General features: G+C 40.6%; 1 protein-coding gene, 1 long non-coding RNA gene and 1 other non-coding gene across 3 annotated transcripts; 2 read left to right on the top strand and 1 right to left on the bottom strand.

The window, feature by feature from the left end:
- Positions 1-1,926: 1,926 nt before the first annotated feature.
- On the top strand, positions 1,927-13,904 carry LOC147150564 (up-regulator of cell proliferation). Its single transcript, XM_086025676.1, has 3 exons — positions 1,927-2,014; positions 2,242-2,313; positions 9,107-13,904. Exons 2-3 carry the CDS (start codon positions 2,277-2,279, stop codon positions 13,774-13,776), a joined length of 4,707 nt encoding a protein of 1,568 aa, XP_085881802.1. The 5' UTR covers positions 1,927-2,014; positions 2,242-2,276; the 3' UTR covers positions 13,777-13,904.
- On the bottom strand, positions 2,232-7,229 carry LOC147150565 (uncharacterized). Its single transcript, XR_015086136.1, has 2 exons — positions 5,613-7,229; positions 2,232-3,046 (listed from the first exon to the last, which is right to left on the bottom strand). It is a non-coding gene; the product is annotated as an uncharacterized LOC147150565 (long non-coding RNA).
- A 7,048-nt stretch (positions 13,905-20,952) lies between the features above and the next one.
- trnad-guc (transfer RNA aspartic acid (anticodon GUC)) lies at positions 20,953-21,025 on the top strand. The gene has a single exon. It is a non-coding gene; the product is annotated as a tRNA-Asp (tRNA).
- Positions 21,026-23,226: the final 2,201 nt, after the last annotated feature.

Here is a 23,226-nt window from a genome sequence, read left to right as displayed (position 1 = left end):
TTTCTTTTCCATCTCTGAAGTTCAGGAATCATACAATGTTCATCCTCGCGAATGCTCTCACCCGAGACGGGCGAGGGCAGAAAAGGGCCACGGTCTAACATGCAGCCCTCACATTTACACTGTGTTCAAAATCATAACATAATGTGGCTAGTCCTGTCTGTAGGGCTGATCCTCTCCAGCTGGTCCCATGGTCAGGCATAGTGACTAACACTTTAAACTGATTATGCGATGTCTGTAAATGTGTAATTGCAGCATTGTTTTTTGGTTAACCTGTTGGCTAATATGAAGCCATTCATATAGATTTAGATCCTTCAACATAGATGTGAATGGTTTATTTACCTGTTACCTGTTATTTGCTTATACGTAGAGTTTTGACAGTGAGCAAAATTTTGCAAAACGTGTTCAAGCAATGGGCAAAAACTGTAAAAGACAAATCCTAATTTACGTATTGTCAAGATGTTATTTTAATATTGATAGACATTGTGATAGTCATCAGTCCCCTTTATCATACTTTCACATTGTCAGTATGATGACTCACAGCTCCATGTAAACTGATTTTTATTGTTCAGATGACAGCGAAAATCAAGTTCTATTCCATTCTGTTAAAATAAAGTTCTATTGTATTCTATTCTATGTTACAGGACAAGGACTAAACATCCTGCTTCTAAATATGACACAATGCCTTGGGTTACTATATAATGTTAATTTTTAGATATAATCACTGCTGCTGTTGTGACTTTGGAGAAACAGAAGAAAAAGAGGAATGTAGAAGAGCCACATACTGCAGTTGCACATAGTTCAATTGAGGAACATTGTGGACATAGTGAAACAAAAAACAAAAACAATCTCTTGTTCTTATAAAAAAATGGACCTTACACAACTTACTTGCCCCTACATGAAGCAATGTAGGCGCTGGCAGTGTTTTCAGTCCCAGAAACAATCAGAAACATATTGTCATACTGAATATAAAAAAAAGAAAGAAAAAAGTCAACACTTGACTTTTCTATTTCCTTTTCAACCAGTTCCACACAATTACGAAACAAAATACTGTACTGACCCAACAATTAATTAAAGGTGGTCGACTGGTTATCACGTCCGCCTCACAGTACAGAGGTTGTGGATTCAATTCCGGCTCCGGCCTCCCTGTGTGGAGTTTGCATGTTCTCCCCGTACCTGCGTGGGTTTTCTCCGGTTTCCTCCCACATTCCAAAACATGCATGGTGAGTTCATTGGACATTCTAAATTGCCCCTAGGTGTGATTGTGAGTGTGGATGTTTGTCTTTGTGTGCCCTGCGATTGGCTGGCAACCAATTCAGGGTGTCCCCCCTACTGCCCGAAGACAGCTGGGATAGGCTCCAGCACCCTTGTGAGGATAAGCGGTATAGATAATGGATGGATGTTTTCATTCATTCATTCATTATCCATACCGCTTATCCTCACAAGGGTCGCGGGCGTGCTGGAGCCTATCCCAGCTGTCTTTTTGGGCAGTAGGCGGGGGACACCCTGAATCGGTTGCCAGCCAATCGCAGGGCACACAGAGACAAACATCCGCACTCACAATCACACCTAGGGGCAATTTAGACAGCCCAATCAACTTACCATGCATGTTTTTGGAATGTGGGAGGAAACCGGAGTACCCGGAGGAAACCCACGCAGGCACAGGGAGAACATGCAAACTCCACACAGGGAGGCCGGAGCCGGGATCGAACCCACGACCTCTGAACTGTGAGGCGGACGTGCTAACCAGTCGACCACCGTGCCGCTGGATGGATGTTTTATTAACCAAAATAAGACAATTGCATGGACCTAGTTAACAAAAAATATTGATCTCACTATTTCTTCACATCACATTCATATGCACGCATGTCTCACTAACAGACAAAGAAGGAGATAAAAGAATGCAAGGGGACTTGCTTTTCAAGTTTCTCAAATGGTTTCTGTTTCTGTTAACTGCCTTTAAATACTGCAACACAGAGTCAGCTTCAGAATACGATACTGCTGAATGACATGTAAGGTAAGTGAAATTTTGAGGTGTGGACGATGAAAATAAAACTTCACCAAGTACGGTAATCACATTCTATATAGTATGTCTCCATGCGTGTGTTCCAGTCATATTGGTACTTTACCTAAGGTACAGAATTATCAACTAATAATCAGCAACATTTTGGGTATTTTATATTCTGTGTGTTAAAGTGAGTGTTAAAAAACACAGAAGAGACCTAACAATAATATTGCTTCTAGGTTTTTAATGACAAGCCATCAGAGGATGCCAAACCATGGCTGCAGCCAGCACTGAAGGACAAAACCCAACAGGTACATTTGTTTCTAAACTAAACATAAGTAAATATTTCACATTTTTGTAATTATGATAAAAGGCCAACAGGGCTTTAGGGAATTATATAAATGGTGTAGTGATGGGCATCACAGTTCTTTTAATCACAAGAAAGTCTCAAAGGGCTTCATATGCTCAGAGTTCAGGGGTAGGGAATTCCAGTTCCTCGAGAGCCAAATCCTGCCTGTTTCCTACTGCAACACACCTGACTCTAATGATCAAGATAATTTCAGACTTTTACCGAGCATGCTGGATGAGCTGATCATTTGAATCAGGTGTGTTGCAGTAGGGAGAGATCCATAACAGGCAGGATATGGCTCCCAAGGAACCGGAGTTCCCTGCCATAGTTGACAAATTTTAACGACATCCCTGATCTTAACCCCCCAGAAGGGCAAGGAAAAAAAATCCATCCGGGGAAAAATGAGAAACCTTGAGAAGGGAATCCTCCTTCCAGGATGATCAGGCTGCAATGGATGCCAAGTGGGCACATATTATGATGCAATACAATGTTAGTTAAAATAACGTGAAAGTCAATCAAATGAAGTGCTGCAGGAAGACGACTTCGGTGAAGTGAGCAGGGGCCCAATGGTCAATGTAGAAATCTCCATAGCAGCTCCTCCAAGGATGTGGTCAGCCTCCGATCTTGTAGCGATCAGTTGCTGTGGAATCCAAACAGCAAACTCCAATTCGGTCATCATCATCTAATTCCCGAGCCTGGGAAAAAAGGGACCGAAAAGAGAATAGAAGAGGCAGTAAACAGGTCAACAAATAGTTCAACTAAATGCTAAAGTATATAAATAAGTCTTTAGGCATGTTTTAAACATTTCTACTGAGGTAGCTAGCAACTTAAATATCCTTAAGTAGGCATTCCAAAGCACTGGTGACCAAATAGAAAACACTAGAACCTGCGGACTTCTTTTCGGCTATCGGGATCACTACAAGACCGGCATTTTGTGAACGAAAATTTTGGGACGGAACATATGGTATCACTAGGTCGACGAGATAGGAAGGTGCTAAGCCATGCAATATTTTATAGGTAAGTAGCAAAACCTTGAAATCGCATCTCAAGTGGACTGGGAGCCAATGCAAATTGGCTAGTATCCGTGTAATAAGATCGAACTTTCTCGTCCTTGTCAGGAGTCCTGCTGCAGCATTTTGGACTAGCTGCAGACTTCTAATACTAGACATGGGAAGACCACAAAATGCAAAACGTTACAATAATGGAGGCGAGACGTAACAAACGCATGGATTAAAATTTGTGCATCACTATTCGATAGAATTGGACAAATTTTAGCAATATTACGGAGATGGAAGAATGCAGTTCTAGTAATATTGTTAATGTGCATTTGAAAAGACAGATTTGAGTCAAATATAACACCGAGATTTTTTGTTGAATCACTTTGGGTAATAGTACATTTATCAAGACACAGAGTGTCCTTAAATAGGTGCCGATGACGAGCAGGGCCAAAAATCAACACCTCAGTTTTCTCTGAGTTAAAAAGCAAAAAATTGAAAGACATCTATTGTTTAATATCGATTTAAGATTACAGCAATTACGCCGTTTTTTTTATTTCCAGCGACATATACAGTATAACTGGGTATCATCAATAATGAACACAAATGTTATATTTATATATAATATCACCAAGCAGAAGCATGTACATGCTAAACAATGAAGATCCAAGTACGATCCCTGCTGGATTCCACATGTAACAAGACTCAGAAGTCACATTTACCATGAATTACACGGTGCGTCCTCTCTGAGAGGTAAGAATTAAACCAAGAAAGTGCTGAGCCTCAGATACCAACACACGTTTCAAGGCGTTCTAAGAGCATGTTTTGATCGACGGTGTCAAAAGCAGAGCAAAAATCGAGTAAGAGTAGTGAGAAGGTGTCGGAGTCCATAGCTAGGAGAAGATCATTAGTCACTTTAAAAAGGGCCATCTCAGAAGAGTGGTCGGCTCTAAATCCTGACTAAAGAATCAAATCAAATAGATTATTAGTGGCGATATAGTCATTTAGCTGTTGCACTATGACTTTTTCAAGAATTTTTGCAAAAAAAAGAGATTTGAAACCAGCCTATAATTACTGAGGTCCTCTCGATCAAGTTTTGTTCGCTTAAGTAGAGGTTGAATAACAGCAGTCTTAAAAGCTGCTTGTACAGTGCCCAAGGTGAGTGATAAATTAATGATATTTAGGACGGAGAGTCCTATAGACGGTGGGGGTTTTCCAGGAAGTGGGTCGAGCACACAAGTTGTCTGTTTTGCCGCACTGAGCAGTTTTGTTCGGCTTTCAAAAGATACTTTTTTAAATAAGATACGCTTGTCTGGTAAATATCAGCCATAATGCCCTTGCTAACATCAGAATTCACAGAATTCAACTGTGTTTTGGGAACGTGTCCTTAATCTCGTCCTGAATGCGCTCAGTCTTCTGAGTAAAGAATTGCATAAAGTCGTGAGCTGAATGGGAGGAGCTATTAGAGGTCGGCTGCTGTTGCGTTAGCATTGCCACTGTATCAAATAACTATTTATGGTTGTTTTTATTTAGAGCAATTCATCTGGAGAAATAATTAGTTTAGGCTAAAATGAGTGCTTCTTTGTATAACAGTAAGATATCACACCATGTCTGACGGAAGACCTCAAGTTTAGTCGCACGCCATTTGTGCTCAAGCTTCCTACGTAATTGTTTAAGTGCGTGGGTTTCCTCTGAAAACCACAGAGTAGGCCTCTATGAGTTTTAAAACTTAATGGTGCTACGAAGTCAAGCACATTTAACAGAGCAGCATTGAAATCATTTGTGAGATTATCAATCAAACCAATATAACTGAAAGGAAGTGGTTGCCAGAGGCAGTAGCTCAGAGAGTGCAGTGGTGTTTGAAGAGCTAATATTGCGCCTACTATAGCTTTGATTGTGGTCAGGACGATGGCAATGAGCCAAGACTTCAAATTTTATAAAGTAATGGTCAGAAATAACAGTAGTACATGGTAATACCATTACATTTGAGAATGCTAAGCCGTTAGTACCAAATCCTAAGTATTACCATTCTTATGCGTCGCTTTATCAAATATCTGCGTGAAACCAAAAGCATCAATTATTGTCTGAAACGCCATCGTAAGTGGTTCCGATGGGAGATTCATATGAATGTTAAAGGTCAGGGTGCAAACATTTTTCAGAGTCTGTTAAAATTCATATTCTCATTAGTAATAGGTTTTTTAATACAAACAAGTCACTTCTTGCAAGTTGTCAACCACAGATCGATTAGAAAATAGGTTTTACTTACTCATTCCGAGTGTTTCCGAACCTCATGGAAGCTTGAGGAATCGTGGCTCTAGCCACCAGAAGTGACGTAGATATAGCTAAACCGCTCGCTACACCATAGACTGTACAATTTCTATGCGCTACTAAGACAGCACATTCAATGGATGTTATGGAATGAGAGGATTTTGAAACACACGAGCCGACAGAAGGGGGCGTTATCAGACTGTTCATGATTAGTAGTCACTGAATCCTCCGGCTACTGTGACGTCACATCTACGGAAAAAGCATAATGCGAACTTCAAATGTTTTAAAGGCGTCGTTAGAATGAGTGCTAAGTTTGAGATCAGATTCGTAAATAAGGGCTACACCCCCACCTTTCTTACAAGGGCGTGCAACATGTGAACTAACGAAGTTTAGAGGCGAGGCCTCATTTAGCGGTAAAAACTGATTAAGTTTGAACCAGTACTCGCAAAGACCAATCATGTTACGATTATGGTCTCTAATGAGGTCATTAACTAACGGGGCTTTCGAAGAGATTCAAAAGACCGAGTTTCATATTGATTTACATTGTGAGTGAAATTAGCTATAAGTCACTGATTCTATATATTTTTACAGCCCCTTAGTATTTCAAAGGTACTGGTAAACATCTAAACAATGTGAACAGTTTCCAGTTGTATTAAGCCCCCTCCCTATATAATACTACACTTCAATTAGGAATCTTTTATAAAATTGCATTTATTTATTTATTTGTTTATTTACTTTTTGGGGTCGGGGGGAACAAAAAAGCATGTTATTCACAGGTTTTCAGTTTTTGCAGTGGTTGGTTGAGGATTAAAAACTGCTGTAACACAAATGAACACTTCCTGTAAGTAAAAGAGGTTTCTTGTAAAAAATAAAAATAAAAAAATAAAAATTGTACTTTATTTTGAAGGCATTTTTATCATATATATTGCAGGATACCGCATTGCTAAAGCTAAAAAGTCATTAAATAATGGTGAAATAAAAAAAGCAGTGGATTCGCGTTTATTATTGTACACACACACACACACACCCTAACGCGGACCAACCGGTCCGTGGTAGAAATACGGTTGGGGACCACTGCTTTAATCTACTTTTAATATTTGACTTTACACACAACAAGCGAATGAATTGACGTTCGCCTTGACGTTCGCCTTGACGTTAGCTCAACCAAAATAACTTATGCCTTAAGTCAGCCCATTTGCGCCACGAGTTACGTGGAAAACTTTAAAGGGACATTGGGTTGAGCACTTATATGATAGGTTTGCATGTAAAAATGACATCTGTACCAAAGTGCCCCCCCCCCAGAAGACTCTGTAGTGATTTAAGGTATTTTTTTGTGATTGGGTTTACGACAAATTTCCCCGCCCCCTTCTGGGGTGTGGTTTACATTATCTTTTCGGTCTCAGCGGTCTACGTCACGCGAGGAAGGCGTGCGTGGTAATACTGCTCGCTTTGACAGTTCTGTTGTCTAAAACAGCGACCAATCGCCACCAAAATGTAAATGCACATTACTACTCTTGTCCACTTCAACCTGTGAAAGTATAAAAGTGTTCTGCACAATAGTTTGGATTTATTGACATAAAACGTGATCTCGTCATGATCACCAAAAATACCGTGACGATCGCTCCCCCACTTTCACAAGCTGAAGCGGACAAGTGCATGAATGCGCACACAAAACCCGACTGGTTATATTTCAGACATTTAGCGATGTTAAACTAGTGTCAGGTCTCGTTCAGGAGGGAGACCGCGGCTTTTAGCAGCAGCAGGCAGATTGGAGCCCCCCGCTTCCCTACCATCTAAAGGTAGGATTGGGATGGCTAATCGGAACAACTAGCAACTTCAGGCCGTTAAAACAAAAGGCGTTAGCACAACAACATTAGCTCCTTACTGTCCGCCCAGTGTGTGGAGGTGAAGGTGAGCCTGTCTTCATGTCGCCTCAGTCGCAGTCACAGTCGCGTGCGGTGTCACTGCTTGCTTGGAACGTGCCATTTAGGCTGTTACCTTCCAAATTGGACGGCGCCTTTTAGTCGAAAATCAGGGGCCATTCCTCATCCTAATAAATGTGCACGTCTCATTTCCACTTCAGTCTCTGTAATTCCTGACTGGTGTTTAATGCTTCGCCCGCCCTAACCGTGATCAGCAAAGAAGCAGTGTTTTTTTTTTTTTCAACAAGCAAGAAACAAGCATGCCTATGTAGCTCAACTGACTTACACATTTCCTCATTCTCATATAAATCAGCCTCGGAGAGGTTAATCCTTTTGATATGTTGAAGTTGGCATTAGTAGAGATGTCTACATAAATTTTGGTGCCAATTGATCGCCGTTTTGGGACGTTATAAGCAACAAAAGTACAATGATTTTCAATGGAGTTTGGAATCGGTTCCTCGCGTGACTCCGGCCAAACAAGGATAGAACGCTAGGGGGCGCGGCCATTCTGCTCATTATCAAGGGCCGTTATTCATGGAGTTACTTATTTCCTAATTTCTCCAAAATAAATGGATAAAATAGAAAATGGCATCTCTTTTCATTTTTCCTGATCAAAACATATATAAAATCAACTTCTTAGTGAAAACATGGCCATCCCGGACCCAACGTCCCTTTAATCACAATGAAATTGATAACAAGCCGATTGTTGAATGACAGAGTGCAAGTAAATGTACACAGTATATGTTAACAGGATGAGTTGGCACAAAACATCAGCGTTGTGAGCCCTAAGATGTCGCTTGAGATTTGTCATTCTTTACACTTAGTTTGTGGCCACATTCACCGTTACAGCTGTCTACAATGCATTGTGTTGTTCTTTCTGCTGGGTTGTACAGATGTCCATATCTTTCCTTCGTTTCCGACCAGCAAGCCCATTTGCTGTCATTGTCGCCATGGTTCGTCAAAGGAAAACGTGTCAGTGTGCGTGAGCGGAGATGAATGACCGCAGACCTGTTCGTGTTTGGGTGTGCAAGTGTGTGCAACGGTGTGTGCGACGGTGTGTGCGACGCGTGCTGTCGTGGTGGTAGGCGTGCCCAAACGAGGATAGGTGGCACGAGCATTGCAATTTTTTTGAAAGACAGCTTACGTGTACAATAGGGAGGGATGTCATAAATATTGAACGTCTGACGGACCACACGCGAACAATTTCGTCCTGTCTCGTCTCGTCACCAAAAATTCATGTACGTCACGTTATGTTTTCGGCGTCAAAGAGCCATGTTCAGCTCGTCATCGTCATGAAAAAAAGGGCATTAACGAAATATTTTTGTCATCGTCATCGTTGACGAAAACAACACTGCTGTGAAATAGTCAGCCCACCCTGCACACCTCAGCCGACTCCCCGTGCAGGGTTTTGTCTGCTTGTAACTTTGCAAGCGTATTGACATTTGCTGATTGATAAGATTATGAGAGATGCATGTCATTCACCATTTCAAGTCAAGACACAGTTAAACAAGAACACAAATCTGTGCTTTAAATTATTATTTTCAAATAATCCTCTCTTTCTCCTTGACAGTTCTGTTGGACTTCCTCTCCAACCTTGGACTACAGAACTATTATCCGAACAAACTCACTCTTCAATCTCTGTTGGAAGTCAACAAAAGCAGCATATACGAAAAAGTTGTCTTATCAGTGGAGGAAATACCATTTTATTTCCTAAGAGAACTGTTCAAAATCAATGCTGGATGCAGGAACTGTACACAGATATTAAGCAATCATGAAGAACAAGAAGACAGTCTTGACCTGGACATTTATACAGCATGTGAATCAGCAAACACAGTTCATCCTCTTGACCTGATAGTAGGTCTGTTTCTTTGTGCCGACAGCTTCTTGCAGCAGGAAATGGCCCTCAAGATGTCGTTATGCCAGTTTTCTGTCCCACTGCTGTTGCCCCACTGCAACAACAATCAGTGTACTCTGATGCTATGGGCTCTGAGAGAAATTGTCAAAGAGTGGTGTCCGCATGATTTGTGTCAAGCACGAGGATTTGTTGAGAACAACATTGTGCAAGCAACTATACCATTCTTTTCCTTTGTGAGGCTAAAAAACTGCAGTTTATCAAAATCTCAATTTTTAAATAACATCCTCAGTCGCGGCCAGCAGAATCACAACATGTTTTTACACAAAGACATGGAAGGAGGGGCACAGACTAGAAAAATTTCAAATACTTTGGTGGAGGTTTGCTGGTTCCTTCCTTGTGGCAGAGCAAATCTTGACATATTCCCAGAGCCAATTACATTTGCCAATTTGCGAGGAGATATTTGTGAGTCACTCACACAATTTTCTTTTCTTTGTGAAGTGTCTAATGCAGTATTTGTATTCTTGGACAAAATTGAAGAAAAGGAGCACAAAATTCTGACAGGTCTTCGAGATGCAAAATCCAAACTCTTTTTTGTTGTTAATCGCAAAGCGAGTGCCTGTGAGGATATGACGTCTGTCAAGAAAACACAGCAAAAACTGGATTTACCCAATAGCAGTGTTAAAATCAAAGACTCAAGGGTGAATGTGGCAGAGTTTTCTCAAAGACTTTGTAGAGCCATCAAGAACTCACTGTATAACATAAAAAGCACAACAAGTATTGAAAATATGCTGGAAAAAGCTATTGAGTTGGGCCTGACTGTCGATGAAAACAAAACTCTTGACCAGAAAAAAACTGCTGAAGAGATTATGAGGGGCATTAGTGCACGAAGAATACAACAGTACAAAAAACATCACCTTCCTTTGCAAGGAGAAAATTGGAAAATGTTGTCACAACTGGAGATGAAGGAATGCAGAATAAATGATGTTGGCACTGAAGGTGTTGAGCATTATAAAGCTCAGCTCCAGAATGAGAAAAGACACATTTGGGAAGAGCAAAACAAACAGAAACGATCCAAAGGAATGCAAGACTTTATTGACACTTTATCAACAAGTGACAAAGAGAGAAGGACTTATTTCTTGAAGTGGATGAAGTTCATATTTAATACCCACTCTCGTGACAAATTGACTGCCCTGCGTAACAAATTCAAAGAGCAATGCAAAAATAAGGATGCCAATCTAATTGCAGGGATTGATCAAGAATTGGTGAATAGCTCTTTAGGAATAGAACATTACATGAGAGAAATGGGACTAAACTATGAGTTTTCCATGCAGTCAGATGATCCCACAGATAAATTGTTTCATTTGCCTGCTGTAGCTGCTGAAATGCTGTTGGATGGTTACCCATTGGAGTTTTTGGATGGAGATGCATCAAACATCCCAGAGAAGTGGGTGACAGCTGTGCTAATGGAGCTTCACAAGAAGGTTGGTGGGAAGAGCAGGCTGCTAGTACTAGCTGTGTTGGGCGTTCAAAGTACTGGAAAGTCAACTCTTCTCAACACCATGTTTGGTGTTCACTTTCCGGTCAGCAGTGGCAGATGTACAAGAGGGGCTTATATGTTGTTCCTCAGAGTTGGAGTTGATACACAAATCCAGTTGGGTTGTGACTTCATCCTTCTCATTGATACTGAAGGTCTAAAATCCCCTGAGCTTGCACAGCTAGAAGATAGTTATGAGCATGACAACCAACTGGCAACCTTTGTCATTGGCTTAAGTGATGTCGCCGTTATCAACATTGCAATGGAGAATGCAGTGGAAATGAAAGATGTCCTGCAAATTGTTGTCCATGCCACCATGAGAATGAAACAAATTGGGAAAAAAACTGTTTGTCATTTCGTGCATCAAAATGTTGCTGGTGTTTCAGCTCATGCCAAAAGCATGACAGAAAGACAACATCTATTGGACCAACTGAATGAAATGACACAAATTGCTTCTGAAATGGAGAGACAGCCTTTGATTCAAGCGTTCACAGATGTGCTTGACTATGACTTAGAAAACAACAACTGGAACATCCCAGGCCTTTGGCATGGAACGCCTCCGATGGCACCAGTAAACATCGGTTACAGTGAGGCTGTAGCAGAGTTTAAGAAAAATCTTCTGCAGACAGTCGGGAAAGAAAAGAGCAATGACATCTCAAACATCCCCGAATTTCTAGAGTGGATGAGTAGTCTGTGGAAATCAGTGAAGTATGAGAACTTCATCTTTAGTTTCAGAAACACACTTGTGGCCCATGCTTATGACAACCTGTGCAAAGAGTTTACACAGTGGGAATGGGAGATGCGAAAAGAAATCCTCTCCTGGCAGACAGCAGCAGAATTAGAAATCTTAAATGCTAACAATGAGGCTGGATTGGAAACATGGGACACAATGGTTACATTAAAGAAATCAGAACTCTCTGGGGAAATTGAATTACAAAAAAACAAATTGAATGTGAAACTCTATGATTATTACAGAAAGAAAGACAGACGTGTTAATTTGATAGAGAAATACAAAACTGACTTTATCAATAGTATCGCTAGTCTGTCCAAGGATATTCAATATTCAGTGAATACTAATTTGGACAGGGTCCTTGAGCTAAAAATTGGTTTGAAAAAGGCACAGGACATACAACGGGAGTACCGTGGTGTGATTGAAGAGAGAGTCATGAAACTTCTGCATGACTTCAAAGACTTCAGACTGTCTGATGACCAACTGAGAGAGGAGTTTGACAAAATGTGGGCTACAGCTACTGCCAATGTACCTACATTGAAAGAACAAGATGTACCTGCATACATTCTCACCCAACTGAAGAAAAATGTCGCCCATCGGAAAGTGAATGAGAACTTCATAAATATTGAAAACCTAAAGGATTTTGGAATGGGCCCATTTAAGACCAGAAGCGACCATGTTGACTCCATAATGAAGAAAGTTCAACATATGTACAAAGGAGATTTACAATTGTTTGCAGACAATGTCATTGATACGTCCATCCAGTTTGTTGCTGATCAAACTAAGTCCAACGGTGATTACCATGACTCTTTCACAAGGGATCTACTGCAGAGGATTGATGAATTGCTTAATCAAGGTTACAGGCGTCACCAAACCAACACTCAGTTTGAGATTGACCTCAAACTTCATATTTGCGGCATTGCTGCAAGAGAATTCCTCAAGATGCACCAAAGGTTCCTGTCAAATAATGACCCCCGAACGCAGCTGGAAAAGTACAAGCATCAATATTTGTCAGACTTTCTGGATTTATACAAAGAGACCGATCATTGCCAACGCAAAGCAAATGATTTTGTCCAGCAGTGTATCAAGCCGGCCATCGAGGATTGCATCAACAGATCTTTGGGAATTGACATTGTAGATGAAATTTTGACAAGCAGTCATTCAATGATTTACAGTTCACGCTCTTATTTCCAATATGACATTCAGAAAGAGTTACTGCTGAAAGATGATTTCAACAGTTTTGTCAAGTACATTTGTTCCTATGAAACATATGTTAAGGATCAGATACTTCTTCACCTCTGTCAAAAAATGCAGGAGGACACGTTATTGTGCAAATTAAAGAAGAAGAAGTTGGAGGTTGTAGTTTGTAAACTATTAAATGCAATGACGCAGGCCTCAAATATGCTATCAGATGATGACACAAACATTTCAAATCTCGTCAACCAAATGCGCAAATATCTGATTAAAGACATTGTAATATCAGAAGAGGCACAAAAGCGCAGTCTGTTTCAGATCCAAAGCACATGCGATTCATTTACACAAAGCTTCATTACAGCCTTGAATACATTAAAGGAAACACTCCTTGTTGAATTTTCCCAAACTGATGACGTAACCGAAATGCTTAATAAACTTGCAATAAAACCACAGAATGAGCTGTTCAAGAGAATATTCGGATGTGGACAACAGTGTCCATTTTGTAAAATTCCCTGTGAAGCAGGTGGCAAAGAACACAAGAAACATCATGCGGCTGTGCATCGACCACAGGGGCTTGGAAGATACAGGAACGATGTCACTGAAGAGCTAGTTGACTCTCTGTGTACAACTGATGTGCAGAGTGATTGTAGATTTCTAAACTACGGAAAACTAAGGGGGTGGGTTCAATACAGAGACTACATTACCATCTATCCTGACTGGCACATTCCCCCAGACCCCACAATGGAAGCGTCGGATTACTGGAAGTATGTACTGGTACGCTACAATAAACAATTTGCTAAAGAGTATGAGGCCAAGCAAGCAAAAGTGCCAGAGGCCTGGAAGAGAATCACTAAGGAGCAAGCGCTTAAGGGTTTGAGAGATACCTTCAATATGAAAGAAGGTAATTTGGAGTCTGTTATTGTTTGAGGTAAAAAAAAAAGGATATGCAGTGTACTACATAAAGAATATGCAGTGTACTACATAAAGAATAGAAGAAAAGGTCCAATTGTGTCATAAATTTGCTTGTTGAAAATAAACACACTGTAAAAATGGAATTTAAATGTATCGTGAAATATTATTAGCCCATATTGGGCTTTTCACATTATGTGGTAGCATTAAGCTAACAGACTTTCATAAGACAAAAGTTAGGTGGTTTGGTTTAATTCCCATGGTTGTTATTCTCTTTGTTTTCTTTAGTTTTACAGTCAGCTTCAGATGGGTGTTCAGTGTTTCCCACAGATCTGAAATCCACTTGGGCGGGTGGACGCAGGCGGGGGGGGTCATTTTTTTCATTTTTTGTTTTATTTTACACTTCATATCATGCATTCTAGTGAATTTTCAAAGTAAAAATTGTTACCACATTACTCAGTGACACCACATTTTTTGCACTTATTTTGTATTCAAATAAAGAAAATAATATTAATAAAAAAAACAAGGCTGTCATTGGATCGTAAGAGAAAAAAACGGATGGGGACAGCGAAAAACAAACGTTCGTCTTTTAACTTCGTGTCGTACAAAACTGCGCCGGTGAAACAACGGGCTTGAAGGATCTGAATCCAGAAGAATGGCTTTATATTAGCCAACAGGTTAACCAAAAACCAAATTGGGAATTACACATCTTGTAATCAGTTCAAAGTCAGCATGCCCTGATCTGAGCACGGGACCATCTGGTGAAGATCAGCCCCATAGGCAGGTCCAGCCAGGGAGGAGACCACCCCACATTATGTTTAGATTTTGAAGACGGTATAAATGTGAGGGCTGCATGTTAGACCGCGCCCCTTTTCTGCCCTCGCCCGTCTCGGGTGAGAGCATTCGCGAGGATGGAAAAGCTGCTCAGATCTGCTTATTGTATGATTCCTGAACTTCAGAGATGGTAAAGAAAACTGACGAGAAAATTCAATCGTTTTGTGTGAGTGAAAATAATTTTAATTTTTCTCGCCCATCTCTAACCATTTGGCTCGAGACCTTACAAAAAGCTAATTTGGCTAAATCAATATATAAATGATCTATTTCCTCTTTTAATCAGTTAAATTCATTTTTTTCTACATTTGAATGATTGTCTTTGCCCATTAAGACATTTAATTAGTTCATAATACTCAACTCCTTATTGATATTATTCTTTTTTATTTCCTTACTATGTTTAATAGCTAGTCCCCTATTTTGAACTTGAACAATTCCCATTTTAAAGTATTGTTCAAATGGATGTCATTAAAAACTTCTCTCGCTTTGCCTTTAACCAATTCACAAAAAGATATTATGTTAAATTTCCAATAGCCTCTTAAAGTTTTTTGTTGTTGTTTATTGCCTACCATTTAGATAGAAATTGATTGATGATCAGATAAAGAAGCATAACTGTGTGAGCAATCTGAAACAAAGTGTAAACATGACGGAGGTATGAGCCAAAGGTCAATTCTGGATTGAGCAGATCTGCTTGCATTACACCAAGTGAACTCTTTATTATCAGGGTATAAAAACCTCCATATATCTATTACTGGCAAGTTGGCAAGTAAAGGTAGTGTTTTTGAAACTTGAGTGTTGATTTAACCTCGTGGGTACTCCATCCACTAAATCATCAGGGGCATCATTAAAATCGCCTCCAATTATTATATGTGCTTCATTATGTTTGGTTTTAAGACCAGTAAGTTTCTTACAAATATGTGTAAACATCACAAACAGTGTTGTGACAATAAAGGTTACAGGTTATAAAGACAGATTTTTCTATTTTAATTAGCAAAATAATCCACCGACCATCTTCTGGAAAAAAAAGATTGGATTGTGTCACCTCTGAACTTATTAAATAAAATACTGACCCCTGCTGACTGAGATAAGCCATGACTGAAGTAACATTGATCTCCCCACTGAGCTTTCCAAAATTTCACATCAGCACTTTCTGAGTGAGTCCCTTGCAAAAAAATTCAATGAGAACTCTTCCGTCTACAAAACATAAAAATAGATTTTCTCTTTGTATTATCTAGGATACATCTAACATTGAGAGATATTAATTGCAAAGAACTAAGGTTAGAGTCTGTCATTTAAAAAAGTATGAGAAAAGAAAACTGAATGTCTGTAATAACTATAAAATATTAAGCAAAATTAACAGAAATTTAGAAGAGGTAGAGACTCTCTAAATAGAACTCTGAACATTAAGAACCTTAAATCCGACACTTCACAACCATTGAAAGCAACAAAGTACCCCTTAATCTTCCAAACAACTCCTCCTTAGTATAGTATAGTATAAGAGGTACTTGCTTTTTAGTTTCTGGGAAAAAACTGAACAAGTGTCAACGAGCAATCCTGTCCGTGCTTGCGGCATAATCAGACCTCGCTGTCTTAAAAATATCACATCTGAAGTAGTTTTACACAACCATATTAAAAAAAAAGCTTCAGAATTGAAATCTGTCATGTGACACTGGGGAATGCACCACGAAGTGTTAAATCCTGGACACTTCACAGCCATTGAAAGCAACAAAGTACCCCCTACCCTTCTAGGTAACTCCTTGTTAGTATAGTGGAATAGTATCTCCCCCTGTCGCGTGGAAGACCGGGGTTCGACTACCCAACGGGGGGGTATTTACTTTTCAGTTTCTGGGAAAAACTGAACAAGTGCCGACGAGCAATCCTGTCCGTGCTTGCGGCATAATTAGATCTTGCTGTCTTGAAAGTATCACATCTGAAGTAGTTTTACACTAACAAATTCAAAAAAGCTTCAGAATTGAAAGCTGTCTTACACGTGAGTCTGCGGAATGCACCATGAGGTGTTCTTAAATCCTGGACACTTCACAGCCATTGAAAGCAACAATGTACCCCCTAACCTTCTAGGTAACCCCTTGTTAGTATAGTGGAATAGTATCTCCCCGTCGCGCGGAAGACCAGGGTTCGATTACCTTACGGGGGGGTATTTACTTTTCAGTTTCTGGGAAAAACTGAACAAGTGTCGACGAGCAATCCTGTGCTTGCGGCATAATCAGATCTCGCTGTCTTGAAAATATCACATCTGAAGTAGTTTTACACTACCAAATTAAAAAAAAGCTTTGGAATTGAAAGCTGTCTTACACGTGAGTCTGCGGAATGCACCAGTTCTTAAATGCTAGACACGTCACAACCATTAAAAGCAACAAAGTACCCCTTAACCTTGCAACTAACTCCTTGTTAGTATAGTGGATTAGTATCTCCCCCCGTCACGCGGAAGACTGGGGTTCGATTCCCCGACGGGGAGGTACTTGCTTTTTAGTTTCTGGGAAAACTGAACAAGTGTCAACGAGCAATCCTGTCCGTGCTTGCGGCATAATCAGACCTCGCTGTCTTGAAAATATCACAGTGAGTCTGCGGAATGCACCACAGTGTTCTTAAATCCTAGACACGTCACAACCATTAAAAGCAACAAAGTACCCCTTAACCTTCCAAAAAACTTAGTTTTTTTATACCAAAAAATTTGTATAGTGGATTAGTATCTCCCTCTGTCATGCGGAAGACCGGGGTGCAATTCCCCGACAGGTGGCTACTTACTTTTCAGTTTCAGGGAAAACTGAACAAGTGTCGAGGAGCAAGTGTCAACGAGCAAGCCTGTCTGTGGTTGGGCCGGCATTAGACAGAGCTTTCTTGAAAATATCGCATCTGTGGTGGTTTTGCACTACCGCATAGAACAATGCTTCAGAATTGAAAGCTGTCTTACACGTGAGTCTACGGAATGCACCCCCGTTTTCTTAAATACAAGACACTTCTCAACCATTGAAAGTAACAAAATACCCTTTAAGCTTCCAAACAACTCCTCATTAGTATAAGTGGATTGGTATCTCCCTCTGTCACGCGGAAGACCGAGGTTCGACTCCCTGACAGGGAGCTACGTACTTTTCAGTTTCAGGAAGAACTGAACAAGTGTTGACGAGCAAGTGTCAACGAGCAAGCCTGTTTGTTGTTGCGCCACCATCAGACGGAGCTTTCTTGAAAATATTGCATCGGTGGTGGTTTTGCACTACCGTATAGGCTGTCTTACACGTGTTTCTGCGGAACACACCAGTGTTCTTGACATTTTACAACCATTGAAAGCAACATAGTACCCCTTAATCTTGTACACTAGCTCCTTGTTAGGGTAGTGGAATGGTATCTCCGCCTGTCATGCGGAAAACCGGGGTTCAATTCCCCGACATAGAGGTACTTACTCTTAAGTTTGTGGGAAAACTGAACAAGTGTCAATGAGCAGGCGTGTCTATTTTTGCGGCGCTGTCAGACCGAGCTGTCTTGAAAATATCGCATCAGTGGTGGTTTTGATCTACTGTATCGAAAAATGCTTCAGAAATGAAAGCTGTCTTACACGTGGCTCTGCGGAATGCACCAGTGTTCTTAAATCCGACACTTCACAACCATTGAAAGCAACAAAGTACTATTTAATCTTCTAAACAACTCCCTGTTAGTATAGTGTATTAGCATCTCCGCCTGTCATGCGGAAAACCGGGGTTCAATTACCCGACATGGTTTTGGTGGTTTTGATCTACTGTATCAAAAAATGCTTCAGAATTGAAAGCTGTCTTACACATGACTCTGCGGAATACACCATGTTCTTAAATACTACACATTTCACCACCATTGAACGAGCAGACGGGGAGGTACTTACTTTTCAGTTTCAGGAAAAACAGAACAAGTTTTGACGAGCAAGCCTGTCTGATTTTGCGGAGCCATCGGACCTCGCTGTCTTAAAAATATCACATCTGAAGTAGTTTTACACTACTATATAAAAAATGCTTCAGAATTGAATGATGGCTTACATGTGACACTGGGGAATGCACCACCAAGTGTTAAATCCTGGACACTTCACAGCCATTGAAAGCAACAAATTACTCCCTAACCCTCTAGGTAACTCCTTGTTAGTATAGTGGAATAGTATCTCCCTGTCCGTGCTTGCGGCATAATCAGACCTCGCTGTCTTGAAAATATCACATCTGAAGTAGTTTTACACTAACACATTCAAAAAAGCTTCAGAATAGAAAGCTGTTTTACACGTGAGTCTGCGGAATGCACCATGAAGTGTTCTTAAAGCCGACACCTTACAACCATTTAAAGCTACAAAGGACCGCTTAATCTTCTAAACAGTTCCTCGTTAGTATAGTGGATTAGTATCTCCGCCTGTCACGTGGAAGACCGGGGTTCGATTCCCTGACGGGGAGGTACATGCTTTTCAGTTTCTGGGAAAACTGAACAAGTGTCAACGAGCAATCCTGTCCGTGCTTGCGGCATAATCAGACCTCGCTGTCTTGAAAATATCACATCTGAAGTAGTTTTACACTAACACATTCAAAAAAGCTTCAGAATAGAAAGCTGTCTTACACGTGAGTCTGCGGAATGCAAAACAAAGTGTTAAATCCTGGACACTTCACAACCATTAAAAGCAACAAAGTACCACTTAATCTTCAAAATAACTCCTCTTTGGTATAGTGGATTAGTATCTCCATCTGTCATGCAGAAGACCGGGGTTCAATTCCCCGACGGGGGAAGTGCTTACCTTCCAATTTCTGGGAAAACTGAACAATTGTCAACGAACAAGCCTGTCTGTGTTTGCACCGCCATCAGACGCAGCTTTCTTGAAAATATCACATTTGTGGTGGATTTGCACTACCATATAGAAAAATAATTCAGAATTGAAAGGTGTTTTACACGTGGCTCTGCGGAATGCACCACAAAATGTTCTTAAATCTGACACTTCACAACCATTGAAAGCAACAAAGTACTCCTTAATCTTCTAAACAACTCCCTGTTAGTATAGTGTATTAGCATCTCCGCCTGTCATGCGGAAAACCAGGGTTCAATTACCCGACATAGAGGTACTTACTCTTAAGTTGGTGGGAAAACTGAACAAGTGTCAACGAGCAAGCGTGTCTGTTTTTGCGGCACTGTCAGACCAAGCTGTCTTGAAAATATCGCATCAGTGGTGGTTTTGATCTACTGTATCGAAAAATGCTTCAGAAATGAAAGCTGTCTTACACGTGGCTCTGCGGAATGCACCAGTGTTCTTAAATCCGACACTTCACAACCATTGAAAGCAACAAAGTACTATTTAATCTTCTAAACAACTCCCTGTTAGTATAGTGTATTAGCATCTCCGCCTGTCATGCGGAAAACCGGGGTTCAATTACCCGACATAGAGGTACTTACTCTTAAGTTTGTGGGAAAACTGAACAAGTGTCAACGAGCAAGCGTGTCTGTTTTTGCGGCACTGTCAGACTGAGCTGTCTTGAAAATATCGCATCAGTGGTGGTTTTGATCTACTGTATCGAAAAATGCTTCAGAAATGAAAGCTGTCTTACACGTGGCTCTGCGGAATGCACCAGTGTTCTTAAATCCGACACTTCACAACCATTGAAAGCAACAATGTACCCCTTAATCTTCTGATTAACTCCTCGTTAGTATAGTGGATTAGTATCTTTGCCTGTCACACGCAAGACCGGAGTTTGATTCGCCGACAGGGAGGTAGTTGCTTTTCAGTTTTTGGGAAAACTGAAGCCTGACTGTTTGCACCGCCATCAGATGCAGCTTAATCTTTTTAACAACTTCAAGTTTGTATAGTGGAATAGTATCTCTCCCTGTCACGTGGAAGACCGGGGTTTGATTCGCAGATGGGGAGGTACTTACTTTTCAATTTCAGGGAAAACAGAAGAAGTGTTGACGAGCAAGCCTGTCTGATTTTGCGGAGCCATCAGACCTCGCTGTCTTAAAAAATATCACATCTGAAGTAGTTTTACACTACTATATAAAAAATGCTTCAGAATTGAATGATGGCTTACATGTGACACTGGGGAATGCACCACGAAGTGTTAAAATCCTGGACACTTCACAGCCATTGAAAGCAACAAAGTACCCCCTAACCTTATAGGTAACTCCTTGTTAGTGTAGTGGAATAGTATCTCCCTGTCCGTGCTTGCGGCATAATCATACTTCACTGCCTTGAAAATATCACATCTGAAGTAGTTTTACACTACCATATTAAAAAAAAGCTTCGGAATTGAAAGCTGTCTTACACGTGAGTCTGCGGAATGCACCATGAAGTGTTCTTAAATCCGACACCTTACAACCATTTAAAGCTACAAAGGACCGCTCAATCTTCTAATCAGCTCCTCGTTAGTATAGTGGATTAGTATCTCCGCCTGTCACGCGGAAGACCGGGGTTCGATTCCCCGACGGGGAGGTACTTGCTTTTCAGTTTCTGGGAAAACTGAACAAGTGTCAACGAGCAATCCTGTCCGTGCTTGCGGCATAATCAGACCTCGCTGTCTTGAAAATATCACATCTGAAGTAGTTTTATACTAACACATTCAAAAAAGCTTCAGAATGGAAAGCTGTCTTACACGTGAGTCTGCGGAATGCACCATGAGCTCTTAAATCCTGGACACTTCACAGCCATTGAAAGCAACAATGAACCCCCTAACCTTCTAGGTAACCCCTTGTTTGTATAGTGGATTAGAATCTCCCCCTGTCGCGCGGAAGACCAGGGTTCGATTACCCAACGGGGGGGTATAACTTTTCAGTTTCTGGGAAAAACTGAACAAGTGTCGACGAGCAATCCTGTCCGTGCTTGCGGCATAATCAGATCTTGCTGTCATGAAAATATCACATCTGAAGTAGTTTTACACTAACACATTCAAAAAAGCTTCAGAATAGAATGATGTCTTACATGTGACACTGGGGAATGCACCACGAAGTGTTAAATCCTGGACACTTCACAGCCATTGAAAGCAACAAAGTACCCCCTAACCTTTTAGGTAACTCCTTGTTAGTGTATCAATCAATCAATCAATCACATTTTATTTATATAGCACTTTTCATACATAAAAATGCAACTCAAAGTGCTTTAAAACATTCAAAGCAAAACATAGAATTATCTTCAATCAAAAGAAAAGTTAATTATTTAAAAGTTGTTGAAAGCCAAACTAAAAAGGTGTGTCTTGAGCTTCCTCTAAAAAATATCAACAGTCTCTGCAGACCTGACATCCTCTGGCAGGCTATTCCAAAGGTGAGGACCAAAATGGCTGAATGCAGCCTCGCCATGCATTTTGGTCCTCACCCTTGGAATAAATAAAAGGCCGGCGCCAGAGGACCTCAGGATCCGCGAGGGCTGGTATGATAAAAGCAAATCAGATAAATAAGATGGCCCAAGACCATTAACACATTTATAAACTAATAAAAGTACTTTAAAATCGATCCTGAAACACACAGGGAGCCAATGCAGCAATTTCAAAACTTGCGTAATGTGCTCCCGCCCTGTGGTTCTCGTCAGCACCCGAGCGGCTGAATTCTGCAGTAGTTGCAGTGGTGAAATGCTCTTTTTCGGGAGGCCAGAGAGCAGGGCATTACAGTAATCTAAACGACAGGAAATAAAGGCATGCATCAGCACTTCCGTGTTAGCCTGAGAGAGAAACGGGCGGACTCTGGCGATATTCTTAAGGTGATAAAAACCAATCTTGGTTACATTTTTAATATGAGGAATAAAACTGAGCTCAGAGTCAAAAATGACGCCAAGGTTCTTCACACAGTGTGAGGGATTAAAAATGTGTAGTTTTGGTAAAAGCTTCTCTCTCTGACCTTCGGGACCGATAACTAAAACCTCAGTCTTGTCCTCATTGAGCTGTAGGAAATTATCTGCCATCCATGACTTGATATCTAAAATGCAATTTAAAAGGGTATCAATGGGTCCTGTGTCATCAGGAGACACGGCAATATACAGCTGCGTGTCATCAGCATAGCTGTGAAAGCTGATGCCGTGTCCCCTGATGACATCCCCGAGGGGAAGCATATAAAGATTAAAAAGTAAGGGGCCAAAAATCGAACCTTGAGGAACCCCACATTTAATTTCATGAGTTTTAGAGGAACAAGTATCCATACTTACAAAGAAATATCGGTCTGTGAGATAGGAATAAAACCAGTCAAAAACAGTACCAGAGATGCCCACTAGATTTTTAATTCTATTTAATAAAATTTGGTGATCTACTGTATCAAAAGCAGCGCTTAGATCCAGTAGCACCAAGACTGTGAGTTTTCTCACGTCTGCAGTGCACCTAATATCATTTAAGATCCTTAAAAGAGCAGTCTCCGTACTGTGGTTCATCCTAAAACCAGATTGATATTTCTCCAAAATATTATTTGTATTTAAAAAATGATTCAACTGGATGAAAACCAGTTTTTCTAAAATCTTACTTAAAAACGGTAAGTTGGATACGGGTCTGTAGTTATTAAAAACGCTCGGGTCAGAACCGCTCTTCTTCAGAAGGGGCTTCACCACCGCCGTTTTAAAAGCAGCGGGGAAGACGCCTGTCTGAAGAGAGCAATTGACTATATTTAAAATTTGTTCTTCAAAAAAATCCATAAAATGTCTTAAAAAGAAATGTGGGA

The sequence above is a fragment of the Filicampus tigris genome, chromosome 3 (genome assembly GCF_054856515.1).
Source record: "Filicampus tigris isolate MCC_2025a chromosome 3, RoL_Ftig_1.0, whole genome shotgun sequence".
NCBI lineage: Eukaryota > Metazoa > Chordata > Actinopteri > Syngnathiformes > Syngnathidae > Filicampus > Filicampus tigris.
Note: the sequence above shows the minus strand (reverse complement) of the source record. Positions and strands in the feature narration are given on the sequence as shown.